At 49.8% G+C, this 24,737-nt stretch overlaps 11 protein-coding genes across 11 annotated transcripts; 6 read left to right on the forward strand and 5 right to left on the reverse strand.

Annotated features, from left to right (window-relative positions):
* Positions 1-1,763: 1,763 nt before the first annotated feature.
* On the forward strand, positions 1,764-3,110 carry CAF17 (YgfZ/GcvT domain-containing protein; the record flags this gene model as incomplete). Its single annotated transcript, XM_033566190.1, has 1 exon — positions 1,764-3,110. One exon carries the CDS (start codon positions 1,764-1,766, stop codon positions 3,108-3,110), a length of 1,347 nt encoding a protein of 448 aa, XP_033431947.1.
* A 238-nt stretch (positions 3,111-3,348) lies between these two features.
* Positions 3,349-4,659, reverse strand: ATNIH1004_001492 (putative cell cycle control protein (Cwf23); the record flags this gene model as incomplete). The annotated part of the gene is made up of 1 exon (XM_033566191.1): positions 3,349-4,659. One exon carries the CDS (start codon positions 4,657-4,659, stop codon positions 3,349-3,351), a length of 1,311 nt encoding a protein of 436 aa, XP_033431948.1.
* A 798-nt stretch (positions 4,660-5,457) lies between these two features.
* On the forward strand, positions 5,458-7,099 carry ATNIH1004_001493 (uncharacterized protein; the record flags this gene model as incomplete). The annotated part of the gene is made up of 3 exons (XM_033566192.1): positions 5,458-5,549; positions 5,633-5,991; positions 6,135-7,099. 3 exons carry the CDS (start codon positions 5,458-5,460, stop codon positions 7,097-7,099), a joined length of 1,416 nt encoding a protein of 471 aa, XP_033431949.1.
* A 322-nt stretch (positions 7,100-7,421) lies between these two features.
* On the reverse strand, positions 7,422-8,462 carry ATNIH1004_001494 (amidohydrolase family protein; the record flags this gene model as incomplete). Its single annotated transcript, XM_033566193.1, has 1 exon — positions 7,422-8,462. The coding sequence occupies one exon, from the start codon at positions 8,460-8,462 to the stop codon at positions 7,422-7,424; it is 1,041 nt and encodes a 346-aa protein (XP_033431950.1).
* Positions 8,463-8,849: 387 nt separating this feature from the next.
* Positions 8,850-9,978, forward strand: ATNIH1004_001495 (isopenicillin N synthase family dioxygenase; the record flags this gene model as incomplete). The annotated part of the gene is made up of 2 exons (XM_033566194.1): positions 8,850-8,924; positions 9,013-9,978. The coding sequence occupies 2 exons, from the start codon at positions 8,850-8,852 to the stop codon at positions 9,976-9,978; spliced, it is 1,041 nt and encodes a 346-aa protein (XP_033431951.1).
* Positions 9,979-10,127: 149 nt separating this feature from the next.
* Positions 10,128-11,106, reverse strand: ATNIH1004_001496 (SDR family NAD(P)-dependent oxidoreductase; the record flags this gene model as incomplete). The annotated part of the gene is made up of 2 exons (XM_033566195.1): positions 10,128-10,966; positions 11,034-11,106. 2 exons carry the CDS (start codon positions 11,104-11,106, stop codon positions 10,128-10,130), a joined length of 912 nt encoding a protein of 303 aa, XP_033431952.1.
* A 458-nt stretch (positions 11,107-11,564) lies between these two features.
* Positions 11,565-11,952, forward strand: ATNIH1004_001497 (uncharacterized protein; the record flags this gene model as incomplete). Its single annotated transcript, XM_033566196.1, has 2 exons — positions 11,565-11,718; positions 11,786-11,952. The coding sequence occupies 2 exons, from the start codon at positions 11,565-11,567 to the stop codon at positions 11,950-11,952; spliced, it is 321 nt and encodes a 106-aa protein (XP_033431953.1).
* A 247-nt stretch (positions 11,953-12,199) lies between these two features.
* ATNIH1004_001498 (uncharacterized protein) lies at positions 12,200-13,075 on the forward strand (the record flags this gene model as incomplete). The annotated part of the gene is made up of 1 exon (XM_033566197.1): positions 12,200-13,075. One exon carries the CDS (start codon positions 12,200-12,202, stop codon positions 13,073-13,075), a length of 876 nt encoding a protein of 291 aa, XP_033431954.1.
* A 1,733-nt stretch (positions 13,076-14,808) lies between these two features.
* On the reverse strand, positions 14,809-16,831 carry afeA (adenylate-forming enzyme AfeA; the record flags this gene model as incomplete). Its single annotated transcript, XM_033566198.1, has 3 exons — positions 14,809-15,202; positions 15,293-16,419; positions 16,583-16,831. 3 exons carry the CDS (start codon positions 16,829-16,831, stop codon positions 14,809-14,811), a joined length of 1,770 nt encoding a protein of 589 aa, XP_033431955.1.
* Positions 16,832-18,867: 2,036 nt separating this feature from the next.
* ATNIH1004_001500 (integral membrane protein TmpA) lies at positions 18,868-20,346 on the forward strand (the record flags this gene model as incomplete). The annotated part of the gene is made up of 1 exon (XM_033566199.1): positions 18,868-20,346. The coding sequence occupies one exon, from the start codon at positions 18,868-18,870 to the stop codon at positions 20,344-20,346; it is 1,479 nt and encodes a 492-aa protein (XP_033431956.1).
* A 1,160-nt stretch (positions 20,347-21,506) lies between these two features.
* Positions 21,507-23,126, reverse strand: ATNIH1004_001501 (alpha-arrestin; the record flags this gene model as incomplete). The annotated part of the gene is made up of 1 exon (XM_033566200.1): positions 21,507-23,126. The coding sequence occupies one exon, from the start codon at positions 23,124-23,126 to the stop codon at positions 21,507-21,509; it is 1,620 nt and encodes a 539-aa protein (XP_033431957.1).
* Positions 23,127-24,737: the final 1,611 nt, after the last annotated feature.

A 24,737-nucleotide genomic window follows, 5' to 3' on the forward strand; every position in this document is an offset into this window, starting at 1 on the left:
TCAATCACGGCGAATTTTCAAGCACATAGCCTCTGCGCCACTATTACCAGTAACCACCATGAATTATGATGAAATTAATATATTTCTAGATAATAAAGAAATAAAAGCTATTCGTTCGACGTTTCAAGCGGTTATGGCCAATTTGGCCATAGTTGCTACACTTTTGGGGCATTCGTTGCCTCCGGATATCTCTTTCTCCCGCAGCTGCTCAATTTGTGTGTTGTTGGGTTTCAAAGCCAGTAAGACTACCCCCATCTTGAATAAACTTTCTAGATGTCTTCTTCGTCTTCTTCGTCTTCTTCTCTCCTTCTCCTGCACTGAATAGAATTAGGTTTGACTGTGACAATAAAAGGTTGTTCTTAATTGAATTGATTCCTCTATTAATCATCTCTGCAGTACCCCTATTCCATATGCCTTTTTTAGTGGAGGAAAGCAGCTCACATCAAGTGGTTGCAAAATATTGTAAAGAATATGGAGGCAAATATAAAGGGATAATCTTTCTGTCTGTATAAAGTTTATCAAATTCTGCAGTTGCATAACTGGAATAGCTATTAAAAATTAATATCTAGAGTTTACTCTTATTCTTTGAAGCTGTACACTTATTAATACTTCTTAATGCTAATTAAAGTCAAGGTCATTTGTTGCCCGTCCATTATCACTCATACTAATCCAATCTTCTTGTGGAATTACAGAATACCGCTGGCATTGATTCTTCTCTTTAGCAAAAATAATCTAAGCAGTTGAGGCCGATCCAGTAGAATTAACTGCAACAACAAAAGTTACCTACTTCCAAGTCCCTGTTTCTAGATCATTCGCTTGACTTCTTCTTATTTTAAGGCACAAATAACCTTTGCAGTTAATATAGCACCTATCTGGAAGCCAGCTCTATCTATATTATAGATATTTTTATGTAGAATCCCAATACTTTAGCTTAGTATTGTGGAAGAGTTTAAACCAGTTATGAATAAGCTCTTGATCTTTACATTTTGCGTGTTGATAGTTATGCTTCCAATTATGTTTGCATTATAGATCTGGACGATGCTTGACAATCTGGTTTACTCACTCCTCACTAAGTGTTATAGGAGATAAGGAGGAGGATGATAGCCGTGCATAAAGTAGTAGAGTTGCTAAATACTGAACCGTTGCTATCTGAGGAGCTGAACCATGGTGATATGCATTATTAAGAATTCATGCTAAAAGAGTAGGGTCTTCAGTATATAATAGCTTTCTACAGTTTGCAAGCCTTATCAGCATGTGCAGGGACTATTTTAACACGGGGTTTGGTAGTTAAACATCAAAATGCTACTGCACTCTTTGGGATAGATGTATAATGGTCCTTTTCTAATGCATTAAGAGCTTGAGGAGTTCGCCCTTCTTTAGAAATCTCCACCATTCTGACGATATGGATGGATAGGGGACAGTGGTGTTGGTTAGGAGGAATTACCCTGATACTCGGTGTCCGGGGACACCGAGTCCGATTAATTTGTCACAGCATCAATAACAATTGTAAATTCCTCTATACTATCTACAGCATCAAATGGAGGATGAATCATATGATGAGACCTCTCCTGGTTCATAATCGATTCAGGGGTAGCAGAGCAAAAAATTCGGACACTCGGCGTTCGATTACGGTAGTAAACTAGGGTGAAGTCCGATGATTATGTCATACCTAATTGTCCCATGTGCGATCGCCCGCTTCCCGATGTCATCTATGGGATTTGTAAACTCCGCTTAACACGTCCAGTGTGAATTATCTATTCAACATGATGCGGCCCAACGCATATTCCAGTACAATATGCTCCCGCTGCTTACATCGCGGCCGGTTGTTCTCAACCGCAACTCAGTTTCTCACATCCCAGAAGAGTGATGCTCTTCCGGTCTCCCCACCCACCGCCGGTTATTCGCGCCTCACAAACCGCGGACTGATCTCTATCACGGGTGTGGACAGCACCTCCTTTCTTCAGGGACTTACCACGCAGAACATGCTTGTTGCCAATGATCCACACCGAGCAACCCGTCATACGGGGACATATACCGTCTTCCTAAATTCCCACGGTCGAGTGTTGAACGACGCTTTCCTCTATCCGCTGCCGGAAGCCGATGCGTCCGCTTCCGAAGACCCCGCCTGGCTCATTGAAGTGGACAGAAATGAGGTGGCGAGCCTTATGAAGCACCTCAAGAAGCATAAATTGCGTGCAAAGCTGAAGCTGCGTGCACTGGACGATGGGGAGCGCACGGTGTGGGCGTCGTGGAAAGAACATACAGAGCCGCGCTGGGCAGCGTACAACCTCGAATCAGCAGCATCTTCACCATTCTCCCCTTCATCCTCCATTGCTGGTTGCGTGGATATCCGGGCACCGGGCTTCGGGTCCCGGATCATCACTCCAGGCGCGGAAGACCTTCGAACACATCTTCCTGATGAGACGCAAGTTGCGGGCTCCCGGGTGGACCTGGGGTCATACACTGTGCGCCGTATATTACACGGAGTCGCAGAAGGACAGATGGAAATCATCCGCGAAGTGGCTCTTCCGTTGGAATGCAACATGGATATGACGCGAGGTATTGACTTCCGCAAGGGCTGCTATGTGGGTCAGGAGCTCACGATTCGTACCCATCACACCGGTGTGGTACGCAAGCGTATCTTGCCCGTTCAGCTATACACAGACGGTCAAGGTATCCCGGTATCCGCTGATACTCCAGCGTATAATCCGGCGGTGACGCTCCCATTGCCCCCGAGCGGTTCGAATATCTCCAAGGTGAGCGCGCGGAGAGGCCGTAGTGCAGGAAAGTTCCTCGGCGGTGTTGGAAACATTGGTCTCGCCTTGTGTCGTCTGGAGATGATGACCGATATTTCCCTCACCGGCGAAGGGACCCAGTACACTCCCGAACAGGAGTTTAAAGTGTCGTGGGCTGGGGCAGAGGCGGGACCGTCTGATTCTCAAGAGCCAGGAGAGGTAAAGATCAAGGCAATTGTGCCGTCTTGGACCCGAGAATTCATTTCCTCTGGTGGAGCAAGGAACGCCTCCCAGAGAGGTGGCCAGGAAGGTCATCGAGCTCGAGATCTCGTGGAACAGTTGGAGGAAGAGGAAGAGGCACGACGCAAGTATTAAATGGCTCTAATGTATCATACCTATCATGTGTATATCGCTATATATATTGAAGACACCATCTGTACAGTATCCTAGAAAGTAAATGAAGAATAACATTGTAGGGTATCGTATCTTGAAAGTAACAAGTCTTTTTATCTTGCCGCAATAAACAACGCCAGGAGTTCTACATACTCCAACTGTATATATACATTTCCAAGTAGTCAACCAAAACTCATGTATGCGGACACACCAAGGTTCGTTATAATTGAGCTCCGGTGGCCGCAGCCTCTGCTGCGTCTGCGGCTTCATCCTCTTTTCTGAGCTGCTCCTCCAGAGCCTTTCGCTCTTTTTCACGCTGTGCAGTTTTCAGTCGCATCAACGTCACCTCTTCCAAGCTAGGAGTCGTTGGTGCGTTGACGGAAGCACTGGAACTGGGTCCTGATTTCGCTGAGTTGGCAGCCGCAGTAGAAAACGAAGCAAAAGACAACTTCCCGGGCTTCTTTCCAGAGTCACTGGACCCTGTCACCTTCAGGCCTGGGAAGTTAAAGCTGGGCTTGGGAGAGGCCGATTCTGAAGCTGGAGACGTCCCGTTCTGCTTTGAGGGATGAGAAGCTGCATGATGATTCTCGCCCATGCTTAAATCCGGCTGGTTGGCAGATGCCCAAGTGACCGAGTCGATCAAATTCCAGTCGGTATCTGTCTGGCTAGCGTGTTGGCATTTCTTCTTTTCGCTGTCTAGCACGGCAGCATGTGCACTGACGATTGACGCGAAGATCACAACGCCCGTGGCGATCGTCTTCTTCTCTCGCTTGTCCCCGAGACGCTGTCGTTTGTCCTTGAGGATGAGGATATTTTCGATTTTGCCAAATGGAGCGAACAAAGATGTCAAGCGATGCTGATCCAACTTCAAACCCCGACCCTCACGAACCCAGCGCACTTTCACCCCTCGTTCCAGCTCAGGCACATTTGCGCCACCTTCCTGCGACCGATCGACTCGTTGACTGCTCTTATCCGCCGTGCGCTGAGCCGCTTCTTCCTCTTCACGCATACGTCGTTGCTCGTCCTCCATCTCGCGTTTTAATCGATCTTCAACCTCGCGTCGTCGCCGTCGTCCATCCTCTGCAATCCGCTCGATCTCCCGCTGCAGCTTCTCCTCGGCATCCTCGGCATCTGCATCAGTCCTAACCATGCCCCATGACCGTTTCACTCCTCTCTGGGCCCCGGCTCCGGTTCCGGCGCGTTCTCGAGCTTCCAGATCCTCTCGCATCTTCCGCTTCGCCGCATCCATCATGTCCCGCTCGCGCTGCTTCCGCTGTCGCGCCTCCCGCGCGTTATCGTACAGTTGTCGGATGGACGGATCCGAAAGCACATCATAGGCGATCTGGAGTAGGTGGAATTTGTCGATATCTGCGGGGGTGGGATTTGCAATCTTATCGGGATGGTATTTGAGCGCGGTTCGTCGATAGGCACGTCGAATTTCACTCTCCGATGCTGCAGCGGGGATATCCAGGAGAGCGTAGAAATCTTGGTTCGAGGCCGCATGGGCCTTGAGGTCATCGTTGGATGCCATGGTGGCGATGAACTGTTGTCACGATAGAAGGGGAAGCGATTTCTGTCCGGTGATGACCAAGGTTGATAGAGAGGGAAAGAGTATTAAATGGGGCTAGAGGGTCTTGCGGAGTGGAGCGCTGAAGGCTGAAGAGTGGAAAAGGAATTTGCGGTGGGTTGTTTAAGGAAAACGGATTCGATGGCGGTGGAATTCACTGGTTCGGGATCGGCGCGTTTATTTATTGTCATCGATCTATGTGCAAATATCAATCAAGTCGATGGCATCATTTTCGATCAGAATTTGTGCTGATACGGTGCATCTGTCTGGTTGTGTGTTTTCAATTGCAGGAAGACTGAATTGATATTGTTTAATCGAAGGTTTTAGCTTCCTGTACTCCTTTACCCCCTTGGAACAGCCACACTCACTTTTGAGCTATATCATGAATCTGCTGTCCGCGAACAAGTCTGGTATATCAGTTTTATGGGCTTAGTCTTAAGACCAGTAGGCAGGATTATTTGCATGAAGAGAGCTTCTTCTGATTCATTCTCCATATGAATACTATTCCCTAAGATAAGCCAGAGGAGTATTCAAAAGAGATAGGTCCATATTGCAACAAAGACCGAGAGAATATGATATCTGGTAGAATTGCCTTGAATCCATCATGATGGAATCTATTCGATTGCAGACATGCTCTTCGGCTGGCACGTGGTCTCCCTGAATGTCGAGACGGAATGCCACGAAGAACTCTCCTACGCATCGACTCCATCTTCCGCTATAGTATATACCCTCGATTTATCTACTGAAAATTTCTTCGACAAAATGGACCATGCGTCAGTTCCCTCCCCGGCCCAGTTAGCACTGGCAGTGGCAATCGTCAAGCAAAAGCCCGTCGACCAGGACATCAAAGGCAAGTGATCCTACAGCCGGGCGTCAACTTTCAGCCTACCTATTTTTTTCAACTAATACAAGCTGCAGAATACATCCTACAAATCAGACAACACATCAAGGAAGTCAAAGATAACGATCAATCATATCCCCAGGAGAAGTTCTTCGACAGCGTGTCGTTCTGGCAGCAAGCGTACGAAAAATCCGAGGCAGAGCAGAGTACATTGTTAGATCGGATTTACGAACTAGAACGGCGCAATGAAGCCCTTTTCTCCAAGTTACGGACACAAGAAGGGGATCTGGAAAAGGACCAAGGATCATCCAAGAGGAAAGCTCCCGCAGGGAAGAATGGCGCTGCGACGCGGAAACGGGCAAAGACCCAGGTATTCTCTCGGACAAATGGGCCGTCTGGTTCTGGTCCTGCATCGAATGAAGATGGAATAGGGAGTTTCGAGTATTCGGAGGAAGGTAAGTAGGACTGACCCCGGTTTCGATCTATTTGAGCTGACGGAAGCTCATTCAAGTTACGGCGCCGTTTATGAGGCAATTATATACTCTCCAAAAGGTCCTGCAGAAAAGGTCTACTCATGTAGACATTGCTCAAGCTGCAGCGTCATTATGCAAGGCAGCATCGGATGGAGTGCTTCGTGCAGGTAGCCAAAAAGGAACGACTGCTGGTCGCTCTAAGAAGGTCACAGTACGGAGAAAAGAGCCTGATGTTCCTGCGGTTTTACGCAGCGTGGAACACACTTTTAAGCTTCTATCTCAGGCGCTGGAAAAGCTTTCGGAGTCTGAGCATGATTCTGGCCAGGTAATCTATCATACTGTCAACCTGTATGAGTCAACCCTGAATGCTCTTCAACAACGTTGCAGGGTTCGAAGCGAACAGGCTCCTAGCAAGACAAAATCGAATAAACAAAAACAGCCTGCAAAATCCAAGAGGGCTACAAAGAACCAGTCTACTGATACACAGTCCAATGCTGAGGATGAAATAGCGACGCAACTCACCCGTCTCCTATATAGTATGACCCTCACCTTTGGCCCTTCTTTTCCGTTACGCCAGACTCCCCTCGAAGGGTTCCTATCCATTCTTCTCAGTCGCGTAGGCAAATTGCTGAGTCTCTTCGTATTCCAAGATTTACAACTACAGCCAGATCTTCAACTAGATCCCGCGAAACTCCCGCTTCCTGGCGGTTTACGGGAAGTTGATGTGGATGAGAAGTCACTGTGCGCAGCAAAAATGGAAGCGAAACAGCTCGTCTGGCTTCTAGAAAGATTCCTAGCCTTATTAGACACCGTTCCAAGTCTGTCTTCGTCGCTAGTTTCTCAGGAAGGTGGTACAGGTAGTATATTTGTTTCAAATATCAAGGAGAGACTTCAAAGCACTCTCCTGCAAGCGGTCTTTGGTAAAAGCGTGGGATTCAAGAATGTCTTGCAATGTCCTGTTCAGCCTGAACAGGCAGACCTCAACAGGTTCCAAACATCTTTTCGAACTTCAGAACAAGATATCCCCGACTGGTTTGTCCAGGAAGTATGGAGATTGCTAGGCTGGGAAATACTCGCAAACAACTTGTAGAATTTTTCTACATATGTACTGCAACGAATGAAGAAATGGTATATTCTTATTGGATTTCCCACTGGTAATGCCAATGCATGCAAAACAGCGACCTTCAGAAGCCTTTGTCTCGCGCTTTGTCCTAGCCCCATAGTGATGCAATCAGAAGATCATACGGATCACCTCAAGTCCAAAATACGGGCTGCATTTCCCCCCAGCACTCCTGCCACCTCTTTGGCATCCTGGTCAAAAGCCGCGTGGATTGCCTTGTAGTTTGTTGTCACACTCGGCCATTCGGCTCCTTCTTTACTGTCCAGCGGAGGGAAGAATGGATGGTCAGTCCCTAGTGATCAGTCAGTACATGGTCCAGAGCCCCGTCGAAGTTCATCATACCAAAGAGCAGTCGATCTGCTCCACCGGACGCTTCCACCGCTGCTTTCAGACCGGCCGTGCCGTACACAACCGCATCCAAGAAGATATTCGTCTTCAAGACATCCCACACGCTACGCTGCGGACCTGGCACGTCACCCCCATTGGCTATGAACTTACGCTCATGATGAATACAACTCTCTATACGTCCTGCCAAAAAGGGCAGTGTGCCTCCTGAATGCGCCAACAGGATCTTCAACCGGGGAAACCGGTCAAACACGCCTGCCAGGAGCATACGTGTCAAGGAAATAGTCGTCTCGAGGGGGAACCCCAACGCGAGAGGCAGGACATGACCGTACCGGTTCATCGCGTCCCCACTCCCGAAGGCTTCGTCAGGCAGTCCATAGTGCGGATGGAGAAACATCAGGGACCCGGTTTCCTCAAGCGCCGCCCAGATCGGATCCAATCGAGCATCATCTAGCCCCTTTCCGAGCCCGGTGGTGCCCATGATCACACCCCGCAGATGTGAAAGGGACTTCAGTCGTTTGATCTCGTTGACCACGATCCCGGGGTCCGGAGCACTCAATGGAAGCGCACCAAACGCATACAATGTCTCCTTCTCATGGAGGGTGAGGGTTTTCTCCGGGTCTGCAACCCGGTTCACCCGCGCGCAGGTCTCTTCCAGGTTATCGTTGATGCGTTCCGCCCACGACTGCGCCTCGTCCGGCTCGAGGAAATCCAGCCAGGGATTGGCGAGAGAGATGGCGCTGCAGTTGATGCCGTGACGACGCATGAAGTCCAGCTTCACGTCGATGTCCCAGTAGGAGGCGTCTACCGGTCGACCTCGCTCATCAAGGGGGATAGATGGGTCATCGTCAGAGGAAAGAATGATCAGGCGGGGATCTGCATCTCCGGCTGGGTCGTGGACATATGGGACGGTCTTGCGTCCACGCAGCATCTCCATGTATGCCGGTGGATAGACATGGGTGTGGACATCCACGACAAGGGGGGCCATGGTTCTAGAAACTGGGGTGGTGTAGGTAGGAGAATCGTTGATTGCTGCGTTGAAGAGAAAACGAATGCTACGTGATAAGAGGGGAATGCGGGGTTTGCATTGGGCTAGTTAATTGGAAGATTGAGTTTGCATCATGCATATGAAGAGAGAGGAGGAGAAAGAGAAAGAGAGAGATTCCTCTCTTCTATCATTCATCATTCATCGAGATACGCTCGAGGTCTCTAACGGATCATTATCTATTCTCCAAACATCCCACGGATCGGAGAGTTGATCCTCTTCTCGTCCTCTTCGCTTCCACCACCACTCCAGGTTCGATCTATTTGTCTTTGACACGGTCGGATCTTCTCGTAAAGAAATCTACGGCTGATCATCGAATTGAATCTCACGATGGAAGGCAATTTGGCTCAACAGCGGTGTCATTCAGCATCCACTGCCGTGGACCAAGATGACCTCGTTATCCCAGTGAGTAGTTCGAGTCTCATCTCGTTAACAGCATCTTCATTTGTCGTACGATTCCTCGGGTGTATTTCTGACTAACGGTGTCCGGTAGATCATTGACTTCAGTCCCTTTCGGAGTGGCACACCCGCTGATAAGCACGCCGTCGCGGTGTCCATCGTGGATGCCTTCAAATCATCAGGGTTCCTCTATCTCAAGGACCATGGTATTCCGTCTTCCGTGGTCTCCGAAGTGTTTGGTTCGTCTGCGCGTTTCTTCGCACGACCCCAGAATCAGAAGGACAGTCTGGGCTGGACCACCCCACAGGCGAACCGTGGCTACGTGAAGACGGGACAAGAGAAGCTCACTCTACCCGGTGAGGAAATCATCCAGGCCACCCCAGATCTCAAGGAGACCATGGAGATTGGTCGCGAGGGGGTAGACGGGTTGCCCAACCACTGGCCGGACGACATGGATGACGAAGGGAAGAGGTTCAAGGAAGCGATGCTCTCGTTCTTTGACATGTGCAAGTCTCTACACATGAAACTCATGCGGGCTATAGCTCTAGGGATGAGTCTGCCGGAGCATTTCTTCGACTCCTACGTGGACCAGGGCGATAACACCCTTCGACTGCTGCATTATCCCGCCGTGTCCAGGGACGTCTTCAAAGCCAATCCGTCCCAAGTGCGCGCCGGAGAGCATAGTGACTACGGGTCGATCACACTGCTTTTCCAAGACGGTCGTGGTGGGCTGCAGGCCCGCAGTCCCAAGGGAACCTTTGTAAACGTGATGCCCATCGCGGACACGGTGGTCATCAATGCCGGGGACTTGTTGTCTCGATGGTCCAATGATGTCATCAAAAGTACACGGCATCGCGTCGTGGAGCCCCCGAAAACCGTGGACGACGGTGTCATCGATACGTATCCTGATCGCTACAGCGTGGCCTACTTTTGTAACCCGAATTTCAACAAGTTCATTGAAGCCATCCCGGGGACCTATGGTGAGCACCAGCAACAGGCTAAGTATCCCGGTATCACTGCCGGAGACTACCTGGTGCAACGCCTGACGGCCACTATTTAATTACCTTGTGCTTGTCATGTAGGTTTACGGTTGTTCTTCAACTAGTTGGCATATTCATGTCCACGTAGTCTTCGCTACTTATCCGAATTCATCTATTATGGATATATCCAATTCTCTCACCTGTCTGCCTGTACTTCTAGCGCACATAGTTAATAAGTCGAGGGTGTCAAACCCAGACGGCCTCCATCTACCACTGTAATATTCCCATTGAGATAGCCGCCCGCGCCACCGGCCAAATAGAGGATCAACCCACCGATATCCTCCTCGCCACCGGCGTGAGTGAGGGGGAGTATACTGGAAGGGAACGAACCATCGGAGATGCCCTTATCATCGTCGCTGAAAAGCCCGGCCGACATTTCGGACAGGAACAAGCCGGGCGCAATCCCATTGACTCGCACATGGTACGGGAGGAACATCGTCGACAGGACCTTGACGAGATGGTTCACCGCGGCCTTGGACAGATTATATGCGATACTGAAAGGCACAACGCGGTTATACCCCGCAATGGAACTGGTGATGATGACCTGCGCGGTGGGCGGAGAGAGCTTGTTCTTCTGCGGCGGCGGACGTCTCTTGTTCGCTGCCTCCAGCAACGGCAGAAAAGCAATCACCGTGTAATACGAGCCGGTGACGTTGACGTCGAAAGTTTTGGTGAAATCCTGCATGGGGATCGACCAGAGGTGGTCTCTCAGGTCGGAGAGGGTCGATGAGGAGGAGGGCGACTCGAGCTTTGCGGCTGGGCTTCTGGCCTTGGGGCCCACGATGCCGCTGTTGGCGATGAGCAGATCAACGTGGTCGGTCTGCGCGGCGACGGCGTCGTAGGCAGCCTGTAGGGACTCCTTGGAGGAGACGTCGGCTTTGATAGGGATGATGGAGCCATTGGCAGCCTGCGAGGCCGTCTCTCGTAGCGCCTCTTCCCGACGTCCGAGGATGAAGATCTTGGACGCTCCGTTGGCATCCAGTGTATGCGCCATGATCCGGCCCAGTCCTGAAGAAAGAAGGTTAGGTCGAGATTCTGCGGTTTCAGGGCTGATGTGGTTTTGAACAGAACCCACCACTTCCTCCCCCCGTCAGGACGACAACCAGTCCTTGGACGTTGAACAGCTGCGAAGCTTGGAGATGGGACATGCTGAACTCCTTTGATGTATACTGACGAGGATTGATGAACAAGCAAAGAAGTGGATTGGGTTAGGGACGGACCGGGACATTATAAAGCGGGTTTTGGAGGGGTCAAGGGATTATTAAGAAATATTGCAATCGGCTATCGGTCTTGCCATCTTTAGCCTTTCTCTTTTTTTTTTTTTATGTCGTGAGTCACCCCATGTCGATGTCTGTCTGGATTCATATCCTGATTTCCAGAATAGTCGGTAGAGAGTTATTTTCTCATCCTGACAAGGGATCGTATCCGATATTCTGATCCTCCGGTTTTCGTATCGGCTTCTATCCTCATTTGACCCTCTGTTCAGAGAAGTCCGCCCAGTGACAGTGGTGGTTTACAGTTAGGTGAAAGACTTCACTAGAACAGTTGATCAATTATAGTCGAAACACTTATATCCGACGTTCCTAGTCCACAAGTTCCATGACGGATGCCACCGTTGATCCTCAATGCACTCGATAGCCATTTAAATCGATACCACCGGGATAGACCACCGTTGACGATGCCCTGGAATCACCGATTAATTCTCAGTTACCTGAGCAATTTCCAATGCAATCGTTGCTCGGGCTACTACGTCGGCACCGGTCACCATCTATCCAACGTTACCATTATTCCCATCCCTGGGATCAATGCTGAACCTTCCCGTCCTAGCCACGAATCAGTCCAACTCAACCAAGATCACCGGCATGTCCGTGTATCACGAAATATACGGCGGCGAGCGACTTGCACCTGTGACCGCGCGTCAATGGCGCCATTCGGATCCGTACTTGACTCCGTTCACACTTAGCATGATCAATCCGCATGAGGTTGCTGGCTGATTGAGCGGTGTCTAGTGTGTACTAACATGGGAAGTAGTCGTATTGATAATGATTGATGTCTTAAGTGTAGTACTATGCAATCGAGTAGTGTCTAGTGTCCAGGTAGTACGGACTCTCTAAACAATTCAAAATCATCTGCCCTTTAACTCCGATAAGTCCGGCGGTTACTGCTTTTTTTCCCTTCCAACTCCGAGACTAGACAACAAGACACCACGACAACATCAACTTCCACCTCCATCTCGCCCTAATGGATCCTCCTAGAAACCGAAAACAACGGAGGGTAGCTGCTGCTGCTGCCTCCTCATCGAATGACTCGACCTTTGATCTGTCCTCGATTCCCCTGGCCCACCCGCCCCGTGATACCCCGGAGAAAAGGAATGGAAAAACTTTAGTGGAGTTGATTGCCGAACGACAGCTGGAGCTCCAATCTCAAGGAAGCAAGTCGAGTGGGACAAACGATGCAGTTCCGGAGTTAGGAACACGATTTGTGACCGTCGATCCATCGACCGGGGAAATGTTCGACTTTGACGCGTCGAAGCACAATCCAGGATCGGCCCAGGAGATAGAGGAGGAGGGAGAGGATGGCGAGAACAAGGAAGAGCCTCCGATTCCACCACTTATCGACACGCTCTTACTCTCGTTTCCTCTGACGACGCTCCATTTGACGCTAGCCTACCTTGCTGCTCATCAGTACGCGGAGAAGGTCCAGATGGATATGCTACTGCGCGAGTCAGCGTTTGTGACTTTTCCAGTGTTGACGTTTCTGATTCATCTCGCCCATGGACATATCGTGACGTTGATAGGAGGAAAAAAGGGAGGGGATAACGAGTCGGTGTCACTGTTCCCATGGAGTCGGGACAAACTGTCGCTGGCGTTTCTTCGAAGGCTGGTTTTTCCGCCGGCGTGGCGGACTTTAGTATTTCTCCCGATCGCGGTGTTCCTCGGAGCCAGGTTGATGGCTATCACGAACGAGGAGCCGTACTACGCGGTCATGAAGCGGGCTCCGGCCCTGGGGACCATCTGGGTGTGGACCATTCTGGAGATTCCGCTGGGGGCAGCGATTCTGGGAGCGCTGGGACCGATGGTTTGGGGCATTTGGTGGAAGGGGTACAGCATACTGTAGGCTGAGAAGGCGACCGGGAAATGCAGTTCATTCTACAATTTCTTTTGTTCATGAATACACGTGAACAATGGGACTGCTTCTGATGGGAAAGGAAATCCCTAAGGATGTAGGATACTATTGTTACTCAATGTTCTTTTTGCCCCTCCTCCTCCTCTCTCTTTCGGAGTACTTGTTGAGGGTCATGTGTGCATGTGTGACAAATGTGCTGTGAGAATTTGTGTCGGACCATGATAAAATCCCAACGTCATTTCACAGGAGACAAGTGCATATGTGCCAGGAAGACTGTGTCACATTCTTCCAAGCGATACGAAGTGATACAGCATATATCGCTTATGCAAAACAGTCATCTACTCTGTACAACAGGGTCGTGTTGCCTGTTTCTGCACTTGGGTCTGGAGCATAATTCCAACGGTGAAAGAGAGATACCTGCAGATATACTGCAAGGGTGGTTCAAACTGATTATAGAATCAAGAACACCGCCTTATCCGATAACCACATCCAAAATAAAATAAAAGAGAGAGAGAGAATACGATCGAAGCCACAAGGCAGCCTTGATCCCTGCGGACTTCTATACATAGACAACCCGAGAAACACATTGATCCAGACATACCACACTGAACACGTTAATATATTCCATATTAATAATTCGAATGCACAAGCACAAAACTCACCACCGATGTGGCAACACGAGTTGGAACCGTTACAAAGCTAAACCCGTCTCCTGCATGGCTAGTGTATGCAATAGGTAGGGAGGGGGAATACCGCACCATGTACGGAGTACCATGCACCAGAGTAGTACGTAATGGATGGATGGATGGGATCTTCCTGGAGCCATTGTGGACTGAGCTGCATGTACAGCACATTACAGCTTCATTGATCATTGACAATGATGTCGTCGCATGGCATGGCAGGCAGAGCAGTAGGGCGAGAGGATCACATGATACAGCAAGAGCTCGGTAGTAAGTACCGACTTGCTTTTGCTTGATTGCTCATGCCCTTAATAAGTAAGAAAGGATTTATAAGATAATATGATATGATAATATAGGTGGATCTCCACTGACCCGAAAGAGGATACGATCGAGTGGAGACACCGATCGACATTATCATCATCAACTATCTTTTCCGGGGAAGTACTGAATAGAATACAGAATCAAGTTTACAAAAGACAAAAGATGAGTTCACAGAACACGCGACCGATGATCACAGATCGAGCTGAAACGTAGATCCAGAACGGGAAATGATGGGAAATCTAGACAATGAACATTGAACGTTTAATATGGACTAGTAGACAGACATATTATCAATGGATATTATACTATTAGAATGGATACATATTCTACTATCGAGAAAAAGTACCGCGTACTACACAGATTGCTAGCGATGAACTCGTGATGGATTATTAATTATTAATTCAAACAGAGTAGTCCCTTACTGGGTTCCTTGGATCAAGTATGATCAAGGCATATACGACCATCTCATTCAGGCTATTAGATCATAGGTACTAACTACTATATCGTAATCATCAGTCCTCGGATCCAGTTTCAATCCCAGCTTACTGGCGGCCCTTCCATCCTGCATGTTCCGCTCGAAATTCTTCGCCCAGTGCGACCTATGCAGGGCCGATGGGCCGGTTATCCATCGAAGCAAATGGACATGGAATTGTCCAGTTCAAACGCCAACCAAAAACGCCATCCACACTAACGCCATGCTGGGTCCAGATTCCAGACCAGTGACTAGGCTGGAATGTGCTCGGAATGCATCAGCCCAACCGTCTGAAGACTAGCGCTCTTGAACCGCGCCAGCAGGGATGTCACGATCTCTCGGTACGTGTTCATCTGCGACAGCTTGAACCGTTGAATCTTCCCGCTCGCCGTGCGTGGAATTTCTTCCACGAAGATGATCCCCCCATCCAGTGCCTTGTAGCTGGCCAATTGACGTCGCGCGTACTGATAAACTTCGTCCGCTGTCAACCGAGTCGTCGACGGCGTCGAGCCCTTAGTACGCACCACAAACGCTCGGGGTACTTCGGTGCTGCCATCTCGAGAACTCACCCCCGTCACCGCTGCGTCTTCGATTCCGGGGTGTTTCAGTAGCACCGCCTCCAGTTCGGCCGGGGGAACTTGCCACCTGACAAGGCGTTAGCCTTTTATTCTTTTTCTTTTCCATTCCTCTTTTTTCTTAAAAAAAAAAAGGAAAAAAAAAAGAATAGAAACTCACCCGCGCACTTTGATTAATTCCTTCGTTCTCCCAACAATATAATACTCCCCCTGGTTCGCATAGGCCACATCTCCGGTCCGAAACCATCCTTGTGCATCCGTGGTTTCGTTGCATCCCTTGTACCCAATGAGCAGCCCGGCGCCACGGATATAGAGCTCACCGGGCATATTTGGCTCCCATACCAGGCGGCCGTCGCCGCCCACGAGCTGCACCTCATATCCCGGTAGGACTGGCCCGATACTTCCCGCATTGCCCGGTGCGCCGTATCGGTTCTGGAAGGCCACGCCTACCTCGGTCATCCCCCAGAGCTGAGAGGCTTGGGCCTCGCCATGGAGTCGCTCCTGAAACCGTTGCATGGATCCCGCGTCAATGGGCGCTCCGGCCACCCCCACGTAGCGCAGCGAGCACAGATAGTCCGCCACCGGTAGCGGGGTACGATTGAAGGCGTGCACCATGGCCGGGACCATGTAGGTCTCAGTGATTTGGTACCTGTACACCGCCGCCACAAAATGCGTGATTTCAAAGCGGGGCAGTACGAACAGCGGCTGGCCACATCGGATGGGGAAGATGTGCGTCCAGAGCGCTCCAAAGAGATGGAACATAGGCAGTGACATCAGCCGGCTCACCTCGTAGGGGGTCTCGTAGTGGATGCTGAGATGATGCGACACAATGGCATGATGCGACAGCAACGCCGCCTTAGGCAGTCCCCCAGTCCCGCTGGTGGAGAACATGGCAGCCGGCGTCGACTTCGCAATGGCTTCGTCCTGGAACGAGATCCAATCATTCTCCCCATAGCCCAGCAGGTGGGCGAAGTTCAGATAGCAGCCATCCTCACTGCCCAACACGTACGGGGCGCTGGCTGCAGCATAGGCTAAGTGCCCCGCCAAGACGAGGTGCCCGATGTGATCCGGTGCCGACTCATCCAGCAGGCAAATCTGGCTGGGGAGCATGCCTCGGCTGGAGGAGACATTGAGGACAGTTGGCAGTGCCTCGCGCGAGGTGATGATCAACTTGGGCTCGGCCAATTGCAGGATATGGTCTAATTCATGGGGCTGGCTGCGAACATTCGAGCCCATGAAGATGCCTCCGGCGCCGATAATGCTGAAAAAGAGGGCGGGGTATATGATCTACAGAATGAATGAAGTCAGTCAGAAGCAAATGCAACTCGGGAGAGCGGTATAAAAAAAAAAAAAAAAAAAAAAAAAAAAAAAAAAAAAAAAAAAAAAATGTGCACAATGCCCACCAATCAAACAGGGATGTAGATTCGGTGTAGATAAACTCATGGCGTACATTATTGCCCAAATGGACCAACACACAATCGCCACGCTGCACATGATGTGCTTTTAAACCGGCAATCAAGGTTCGCACCAGCAATTTGAACTGACTGGCGTTTAGCGAACGCGAGGGGTCTTCGGCTTCAATAAACAATGGACTCTGTTGGTCGTAATGGATCGGACCTTGAAATGCGAAGGTCAATAAGTCGGTGTATACAGAGTAGCCCGCCGGGGGCTCCGCCGCGGACGACTCCAAGAGACCCATCGTTGAGGGGGGAGTAGCAAGACCGTAGGTTCAATGACGGACGGCAATTATGAAATTAGAACAGATGGAAGGAAGTGAATAATAATAATGTAAACAAGAACCTTAAGGGTCTCAGGGAAAGAGTTGAAAGATCTCATCCTCAAGCAAGAGAAAGCGCGAGAGATAAATACGAAAGCGTCCATAATGGCCTTCAAAGGAATGTCGGGTTTTTGTCATGCTAGAGCCTTTCTCAAACAGAGGCCAAACGGAATACAGCCCTCTAGGGATTTCTTTTGTTGCTGGGATAAGAGACATCACCGTGATTTGGAATTGTTCGGGCGTCGCGTAAACCCGACACATCGTCACTCGCCCAGGCTCCACTGAGATCGCGCCGCTGATCCTTGGTCGCTAGTCAGTCTAATCACCATGCGCGACGCCAGTTCAGATCTCAGCCGGTGGGTCTCTAGGTCCTCGCAGGCGAACATGTCCCTTCATGCAGACGAACTAGGTCCATGATCACCTGTCTCCATAGCTTAAACCAATATTGGGCATGGGCATCAGCACGCACCTCAGCCCGACTTTGTCCCTGTCAGTGGCTTAGTTGCCCTCTCATTGGACTACTGGCCATCAGAGGGCTATCTGAAGTTTCGTCAATTCCTTCCTGTGCAGCTGAGCCCGTCCAACCCTCCCTCCTAGTACAAACCACCTATCATCTGAACCGAACTAGTGATTTAAGGTACCGGGGGGGGGAGAAGGTGAAGGGGGTGACTGACCTTGACGTCGGTATGGAATGCTCGACCTGGCGTGAGCCAAGTATAGTTAGTACCCACTACATCCCCCGAGGCCCCAAGCCAGGCTGACGTCTTGCTAAAAGTGGCATTGAATCCCAGAACCTCGTGCAGCAAAAGCCACTACTGGTGGATGTCCTCGTTTCCTGGGAGCGGCGACCCTGGCTAAAGAAGCTCCGTTCGCTAATGTCGGCCAGGGTCCTTGGTAGAAAGGACTAGACCAGGCCAGTGACCATTGACTCATTGATTCCTGATTTGGGACACCATGCCATTGTATTGGATCTCAGCTAGGCCCATCATTATCCGAATAGACAATCCCCCTCTCCCTCCTTCACAAATGATCGTCCCTTTCGGAAAAAAAAGCAAGAAAAATCTGTGCGTCGCGCAGGGACTGGCTGATGCCTGCCGTCAATGCGAAATCTTTAGATCATACCCACTTCGGTGTCCCCCGATTGTCCGATTATCGACCCGCATCGCTCGTTATGATCTTGGAACGGTGGAGCATGCGTGGCGAGCGCCTTGTATTACTGTCGTCCGTTCTTCTTGAGTGTACACCGATCCAGAGATCCCTGGCCGGACTGCATAGCCCCCTTCGAATGAAAGACGCTTGGGACTTTCCCACCTCTTTAGCACTATTGCTAGAGCCGTAGACCAGAGACTGAGACCGGGATCCATTTCCCCTCGTCGCACCGTTCATTGGTTCTTTGCCATTCCATATCGGGGTGATGGAGAGCTGAAGTGAGAGAGGTATCATGCCATTCTCTATTGCCTATTGGTAAACACTGTTTCAGACTAGTCTTGCGGGACATCTTCCGGACAATAGTTTTGTTCGCCTTGAAAGTTGGGAGAGGGGGGGAGGGGGAAGGAAAAGGACGGGGAAGTAGAAACTGACAATTTCGAGATGAACCGCGTGGTATCCTGATGGTATCCTGTCAGGTGCGATTGGAAGACACACGGGCTATGCTCAAAGATGTAATTACTGTCTAATGTACGTTCACGCTTCGGGAAATCTCCATCCTGGGATGAATGTCGTCATGCAGTAGGATTTCCCAAGACGCATGTATCCATCCTTGTGAGACGTGCCTTGCCCTAGCTGCACTAGCCAAAGTCATTTGTCCATTTCCCTGATGGTTCTGTTGATATATCATCAGTAAAAGAAGTTTATGTCCAGTGCTCCAGAGGGTTGTCCCTAATCTCTTCTGTTTGCCTGGTCACTTACTTTGAAACTGGGCCAATCCCCTCCTAGCCCTCTTTTCTATATGAACAATCATGGATTTGTCAGAAAAGAATGTTGTGTCGATACCTCCTGTGGCCAAGCATGCCTGGCGAACAACCTGCCCTAGTGATACAACGCTGGCAGACATCGAGCATACTATAGACAAGAGCGTTCCTAACTTAGATGAACATCAATGTCCACAGACTGGTGATTCATTTGATGTGGAAGCCCAAGTCAACCGGAAGAAGAGATTTGCCTTAGTCCGGTATGCCATCCTGGATATATACCGTCGTCTTTTCACCCTGGTCTTCTGTGCCAACGTTGCCGCCTTCGTGGCCATCCTGACATCGGACGAGAAGCTCCTGGCATTGGTGAACGCAACCGCCGCCAACCTTTTAGTGTGTGGTTTGGCTCGTCAGCCTCTGGTGGTGAATAGCATCTTCTTCCTTGTGTGCTTGATCCCCCGGACCGCTCCCATGTTCCTTCGTCGTACTGCAGCGAAGGTATATCATTATGGTGGCGTCCATAGCGGATGCGGCGTCGCCTCTTTTATTTGGTACGCAGGCTTCGTCGGATTGATGTCCAAGGAATACTGGGCTCCATCGACGGCCACGACCTCGATCTCAGTTGCACCTGTAGCCCTGGCATATGTCATCCTGGTCTTGTTGTTGGCAATAATCATCGTGGCCTATCCCGGCTTCCGCTTCAAAAAGCACGACTACTTCGAGCTCACCCATCGTTTCTCTGGATGGCTCATAGTGGCCCTTTTTATTATCCTGCTGCTGGTCTTTGCCGAGGAGACCAGCCGGGCTGCACAGATCCCGCTGGGTCAATTCTTGATTCAGCTCCCTGTCTTCTGGTTTTTGATGGTCACTGTCGTTGCCATCATCCACCCGTGGGTGTTCCTCCGGAAAGTCCCTGTGCGGCCTGAGTATCTGTCCCCTCACGCCATCCGGCTTCATTTTAGCCATACCACCACGACCTTCGGTAAGGGCATCCAATTGGCCAAACACCCCCTTCAGGACTGGCATGGCTTTGCCACGTTCCCAAATCCCGACGGTCAGGGCTTCTCCTGCTTGGTCTCTAAAGCTGGCGACTGGACCTCGGCCTGCATCAAAGATCAGCCCACCTATCTCTGGAAGCGCGGGGTGCTGGTCTTCGGATTTGCGTACGCGATGCGGCTGTTCAAGCGAATCGTCGTGGTCACAACGGGGTCTGGTATCGGGCCGTGCCTTTCATTCTTGGGGGATGACAACCGACCGGAACTCCGAGTCGTGTGGCAGACCCGAGCCCCGTTGAAAACGTACGGGCCGGATGTCCTCAACCTGGTCTCCAGAATGGATGCCAACCCGGTGGTGATCGATACAGATCAGTCAGGGCGGGTGGACATGATACCGCTCATTCGACGGCTGGTCCAGGAATTCGAAGCAGAAGCAGTTTGCGTGATCAGTAACCCAGTGGTGACAAAAAAGGTGGTCTATGAATTAGAATCAAGCAGAGTACCGGCGTTCGGGCCTATATTTGATTCATGAGCAGTTGCTCTTTTCTTTTTCTTTTCTTTCTTTTTTGGCCACCTGTTTTGTTGCATCGCCCAAAAAAAGGGATAGAGATGATCACTACACTGTAAATATCCTAGGATACCTAGTACAATATGGAGTGAGAAAAATAAAAGGACGACAGCCGACATGTTGATGATAACCTGTAGCTACCGACGTTCCAAGCGCCAGCAGGGATGGATGAGGGAGTACTAAGAGACTGCGCATTACGCGAGGCTATCTGATTGATATATTGTTTGGAGATATGTAAGGGATAGTCGGGGGTGGAGTGGAGGAGGGAAAGAGAAGAAGCGCACAAGAGAGATGGGAAGACAGTATGAGGAAGAATGAAGCCTTACGGGAGTTACTGATGCCTGGATGGCATCCAGACACACACTTGTATATATATTTGCGATCGATCTAGTAGCCTCCGACCCGGTCAATAAAAGAACGAATATCAATTTCGCTATATATTACTTTACATATAGATCAAAAGAAGGTCTATGGTAACGAATTTATCCAGACCCGGATATAACCTTTTAATAATATCACCTCTCCCGTCCTTGACACCAAGGCATCCCCAATTGATGAGGAAACACTGTGCCACCGATGCCATGCGCTTCCTGGGATGGTTTCACTCTGATTGCATCAACATGATGCTGAGTATTGTTATGTGCATACCGATATACGTTTCACGTCAAGAAGATACTAGCGTAAGTATGAAGAATAAAGCTAACCAGAGATATCCATGGCATTACCTCGAAGATTTATACACATTCAATACAAAGAAAGTAAGCACTATATGAACTGTTGAGTCTACCAACACCAGGATGGATGTGAATATAGTATATAGCATTAAGACTGTCTCTAGTGTCTGTAGACACAACCATCACGGGGTATAGAATAAAACAGACGAAGATAGGCCCCCCGGACAGATATGATGGGTATCATGCAAGAAATACAGATTAAGCACAACTTTTTTTATCCCGATCCTGAAAAACTATAGCACGGGTATCGCTGAAAACGAAGGGAAGAGAAGTATTAAGTTGGTAATATGACTGTTGAAAATATAACAAACTGCCGAAAGTAACAAACGATCTTGGGTGGTTTTCGAGTGGAGGTCGTTCCGTTCATCAGATATTCATAACGTCATAAGCTTAAGCGCGAGGGGTATACCCATTGTCGCAGTCAATTCGTTCGGACACCTGAGAGCTGGTTGATTGCGCTCGCGTTCGGTTTCCGAGTTCCATCGGCTCTGCCGTCAGATCATCGTTGGTCAGGCGAGACCGTCCCCGAGAAGACGAATGGGTAGAGTCGCTGTCCAGGCGGAGAGATTCCATTCGCTCCAGATCTTCATATTCCGGAAGTGGTAAAGGAGACCCGCTGTATTCCTCCATGACGCTGCGACCGCCCAGCATCGTGTATCCTGGAGGGCTGGCCGGCACATCTTCGTACACGGGCGGCATCTCCTCATCCCAGCTAATGCCCAGTCCGCTTCTTTCCGTGACGTGCAGGTGGAACTGCATTCGGAGCACCCGTGCCGCCCCCGTGGGGGTAATGAGCCGAGTATTGCGGTTAGGGCAGAATTCTTCGGCGACGATCAACTCAATGACGAGGTTGTGTTTGGCTTCCAAGCCACCGGGAGCTTCGAGGTCGCACACCGGGTTGCACGTAGGGTTGATGCTTGCCTCGAACTGCATGCTGATCTCGCCGCCAGCGGTGTCAAAGTCGGTCTTCCAGCCTTCCTTCTCTTCATTATGGCCGATGATGCGGGTCTCCTGATGCATGACCCCTTTGCCTTCACCCCCGATCTTATACGCATGCTTGGGGCATGCTGAGGACACAATCTTTTGGTGTTCCTCAATGCGCCACATCATTTTGCGCAAGCGCCAGCGCGTTTGGGTTTCGTCCCCTTTATCTACGACGCCGCTGAGTGTCATCTGAACAGGGAACGTACCAATAGGGTGAACGACAGAAGGAAGGACAATCCGACCCGTCAAGTTGGTTGGGGGAAAGATACGAATCGAAGACTTGTCGTTTCCGGGGAGAATGGCTCGCTTGATGTGCAGTGGCATTTCGAAGGTATATTCCTCCCCGTTGACGTTTCGGGCATGGGCAGAAAGGAAATACTCGATCTTACCCAGTGATCCATTGCAGGACGCGGGTAAGTGGCCGGGAAACAGATAACTAAAGGGGAATTCATGATCACCGCTCTTGAGGCTCAGTGGCTCTGTTAAGAAATTCCAGCCTGTCAACTCTTCTGTGCGCGAGGCGCAGGTAGGGCATTCTCTTGAAACAGGCTTTTTGGTCGTGAGTTTGGTCTTCAGACGCATGTCGAACTGATCTAGAGAAACCACGTCTGCTGATTCGGTGATAGTGATTTTCAAGCGGCCCGAAAACAACGCACCGGTTGAGTTTGCTGGACTTCCGTAACAGACCAGAGGAGGAGATTCCACAATGACGTCCAACTTCGCCGAAGCTGGTGCGCCATGATCGTTGCCGTTGCGCTCCTTTGAGCGAGACGACCGTCTGTGTCCCCGACGCTTCTCCTTGCTGTGGTCCCGGTGGGGGTGGATTAAGTGGTCCATTGCAAACGACAGTCGACGTTCTGGCGAACGTGCTCTTTCCGGGTGAGCATGCACAGTGGGTTTCTTCGAAACCACGGCGGTATTGGGGATCTCGTTGACGGAAACGGTAGACGATGTGTTGGAGTGCGAAGAGATTGAAGAGGGGTGCGAGTATGAGCGAACAAAGCTGGGAAGAAGACGGCCAGGCATGATGTCTGAAGTCAAGAATATACTACAAGGCCGCGTCGACGAGTAGAGGCAAGGATATGACAACAGATAAACCAGCGACCTTAAGAGTAACCAGATGGCTCTCCAGTAGGGTGTGTTCTCCGAGACGGTGGTCGACAATGGGTGCGATTCACTTTACGATTCAGTGCGGTGTTGCAAGAGTTGAGTTGCTAGGCAGACAATCCAAAACATAATATTCCAGTCGGTAGAAATCTAGGTGGTTCGTCTGAGGTGAGTTGACCTTGCAATCCAAGCAGGCATGAGAGGACGGAGAGGGATTAGGTGGCGTAGAAAGAGAGAGAAAGGTAGTACAAGTACAGCAGTAGGAAGGTAGGAGGCAGTCGTATGGATCTTGTCTAAACTCTACCGGATCCGAAAACAATGTGAAAGAAAGCGGAAAGAAGTGGGTGAGCAGCTGTCTTTGAATGACTCCGTTCAAGCTTTTTCTCCATTCACTCCAGAAAACCAGAATAATTATATACTTCCCAGATTAGCCTCTCCAGACTAGAAATTTTTTTTTTTTCTTTTCCCTTTTTTTTTTTTAGCCTGGTTTCTAGGGCGTTCCCACTATGTAACAGGTACCATTTCTTCCCTGGTCTGGCCACTCCCATCTCTCCGTCACATCGGGCGGCCGCTGGAGTTCCAAGTGGGGTGCGGCAGAAAAGCGTCTTGGTGGGTCTTACCATACGCTTTCAATACGTGACCATACGGACAACGCCTCAGGTGTCAAATGGGAATTCTTCCATCGGTCTCGGTGGACTCGAATTTTCCACGGACGAGACATATGACTGACTTGACCATCATTTTCGGCTAGCTTGCGTGTTTGTTGCTGACAAATTTGGGCTAGTTTCTACATCACCAGGCCAGGGATAATGATTAATAACTCTCGGTTCTTTGTAGATTTGGCATTGTGTAAATGTGTTGTCAAACAGTCTAGATCCATGAATTGAAGACACAATCACGCAACCGCGTCAATGACAATGACACCAGACTTTGGGCTAATTGTCTGATTGGCTTATCCTGAATTGGAAGATCTCTGTGGTATTTTTGGACAAATCTACATTACCCACAATCACATCATTGTCTTCAGTAAACATAATTAAGAGATCCACATTTTAGGTAGTGGTAGTCCCTAGATCCAGATTTTAGGAGTTTATCTGGCCGTAATAAATACACTCGCATCGATTGTCTACCTCCCTATAAGTCTTGCATCATTTGACAACATCCAAAGAAGATCACAATATACTTTTATGATAAAAGTCAACACATGCTAATCTGCACCCATTAAAAGCCCGTGCGCTGTGCGTCACTGCTTGAGTACCTAGCCTGAGATCAGTAACGAATGCCATGGGTTCCAAGACCATCCAAGCCCATCTGAGCCATACGTGACCTGGACGGCGCTCCTTTGAAAGCACATCCATGATCCTTGGTGGATACATACTCCGTACTCCGTATAGTTATGCGGAAGTGATTACTTGAACTCAACAGGACCTAGGATGCTGCCAAATTGCAAAGAATGTTGTCATTTGTCTTTGACAAATGAACCAAGGATCCTAAGGCTGAGTCAGGTTCTAGACAGACGCTATTCTAGAA

Source organism: Aspergillus tanneri (genome assembly GCF_003426965.1).
Source record: "Aspergillus tanneri strain NIH1004 chromosome Unknown AapTan_2_pilon_pilon_pilon, whole genome shotgun sequence".
Classification (NCBI taxonomy): Eukaryota; Fungi; Ascomycota; class Eurotiomycetes; order Eurotiales; family Aspergillaceae; genus Aspergillus; species Aspergillus tanneri.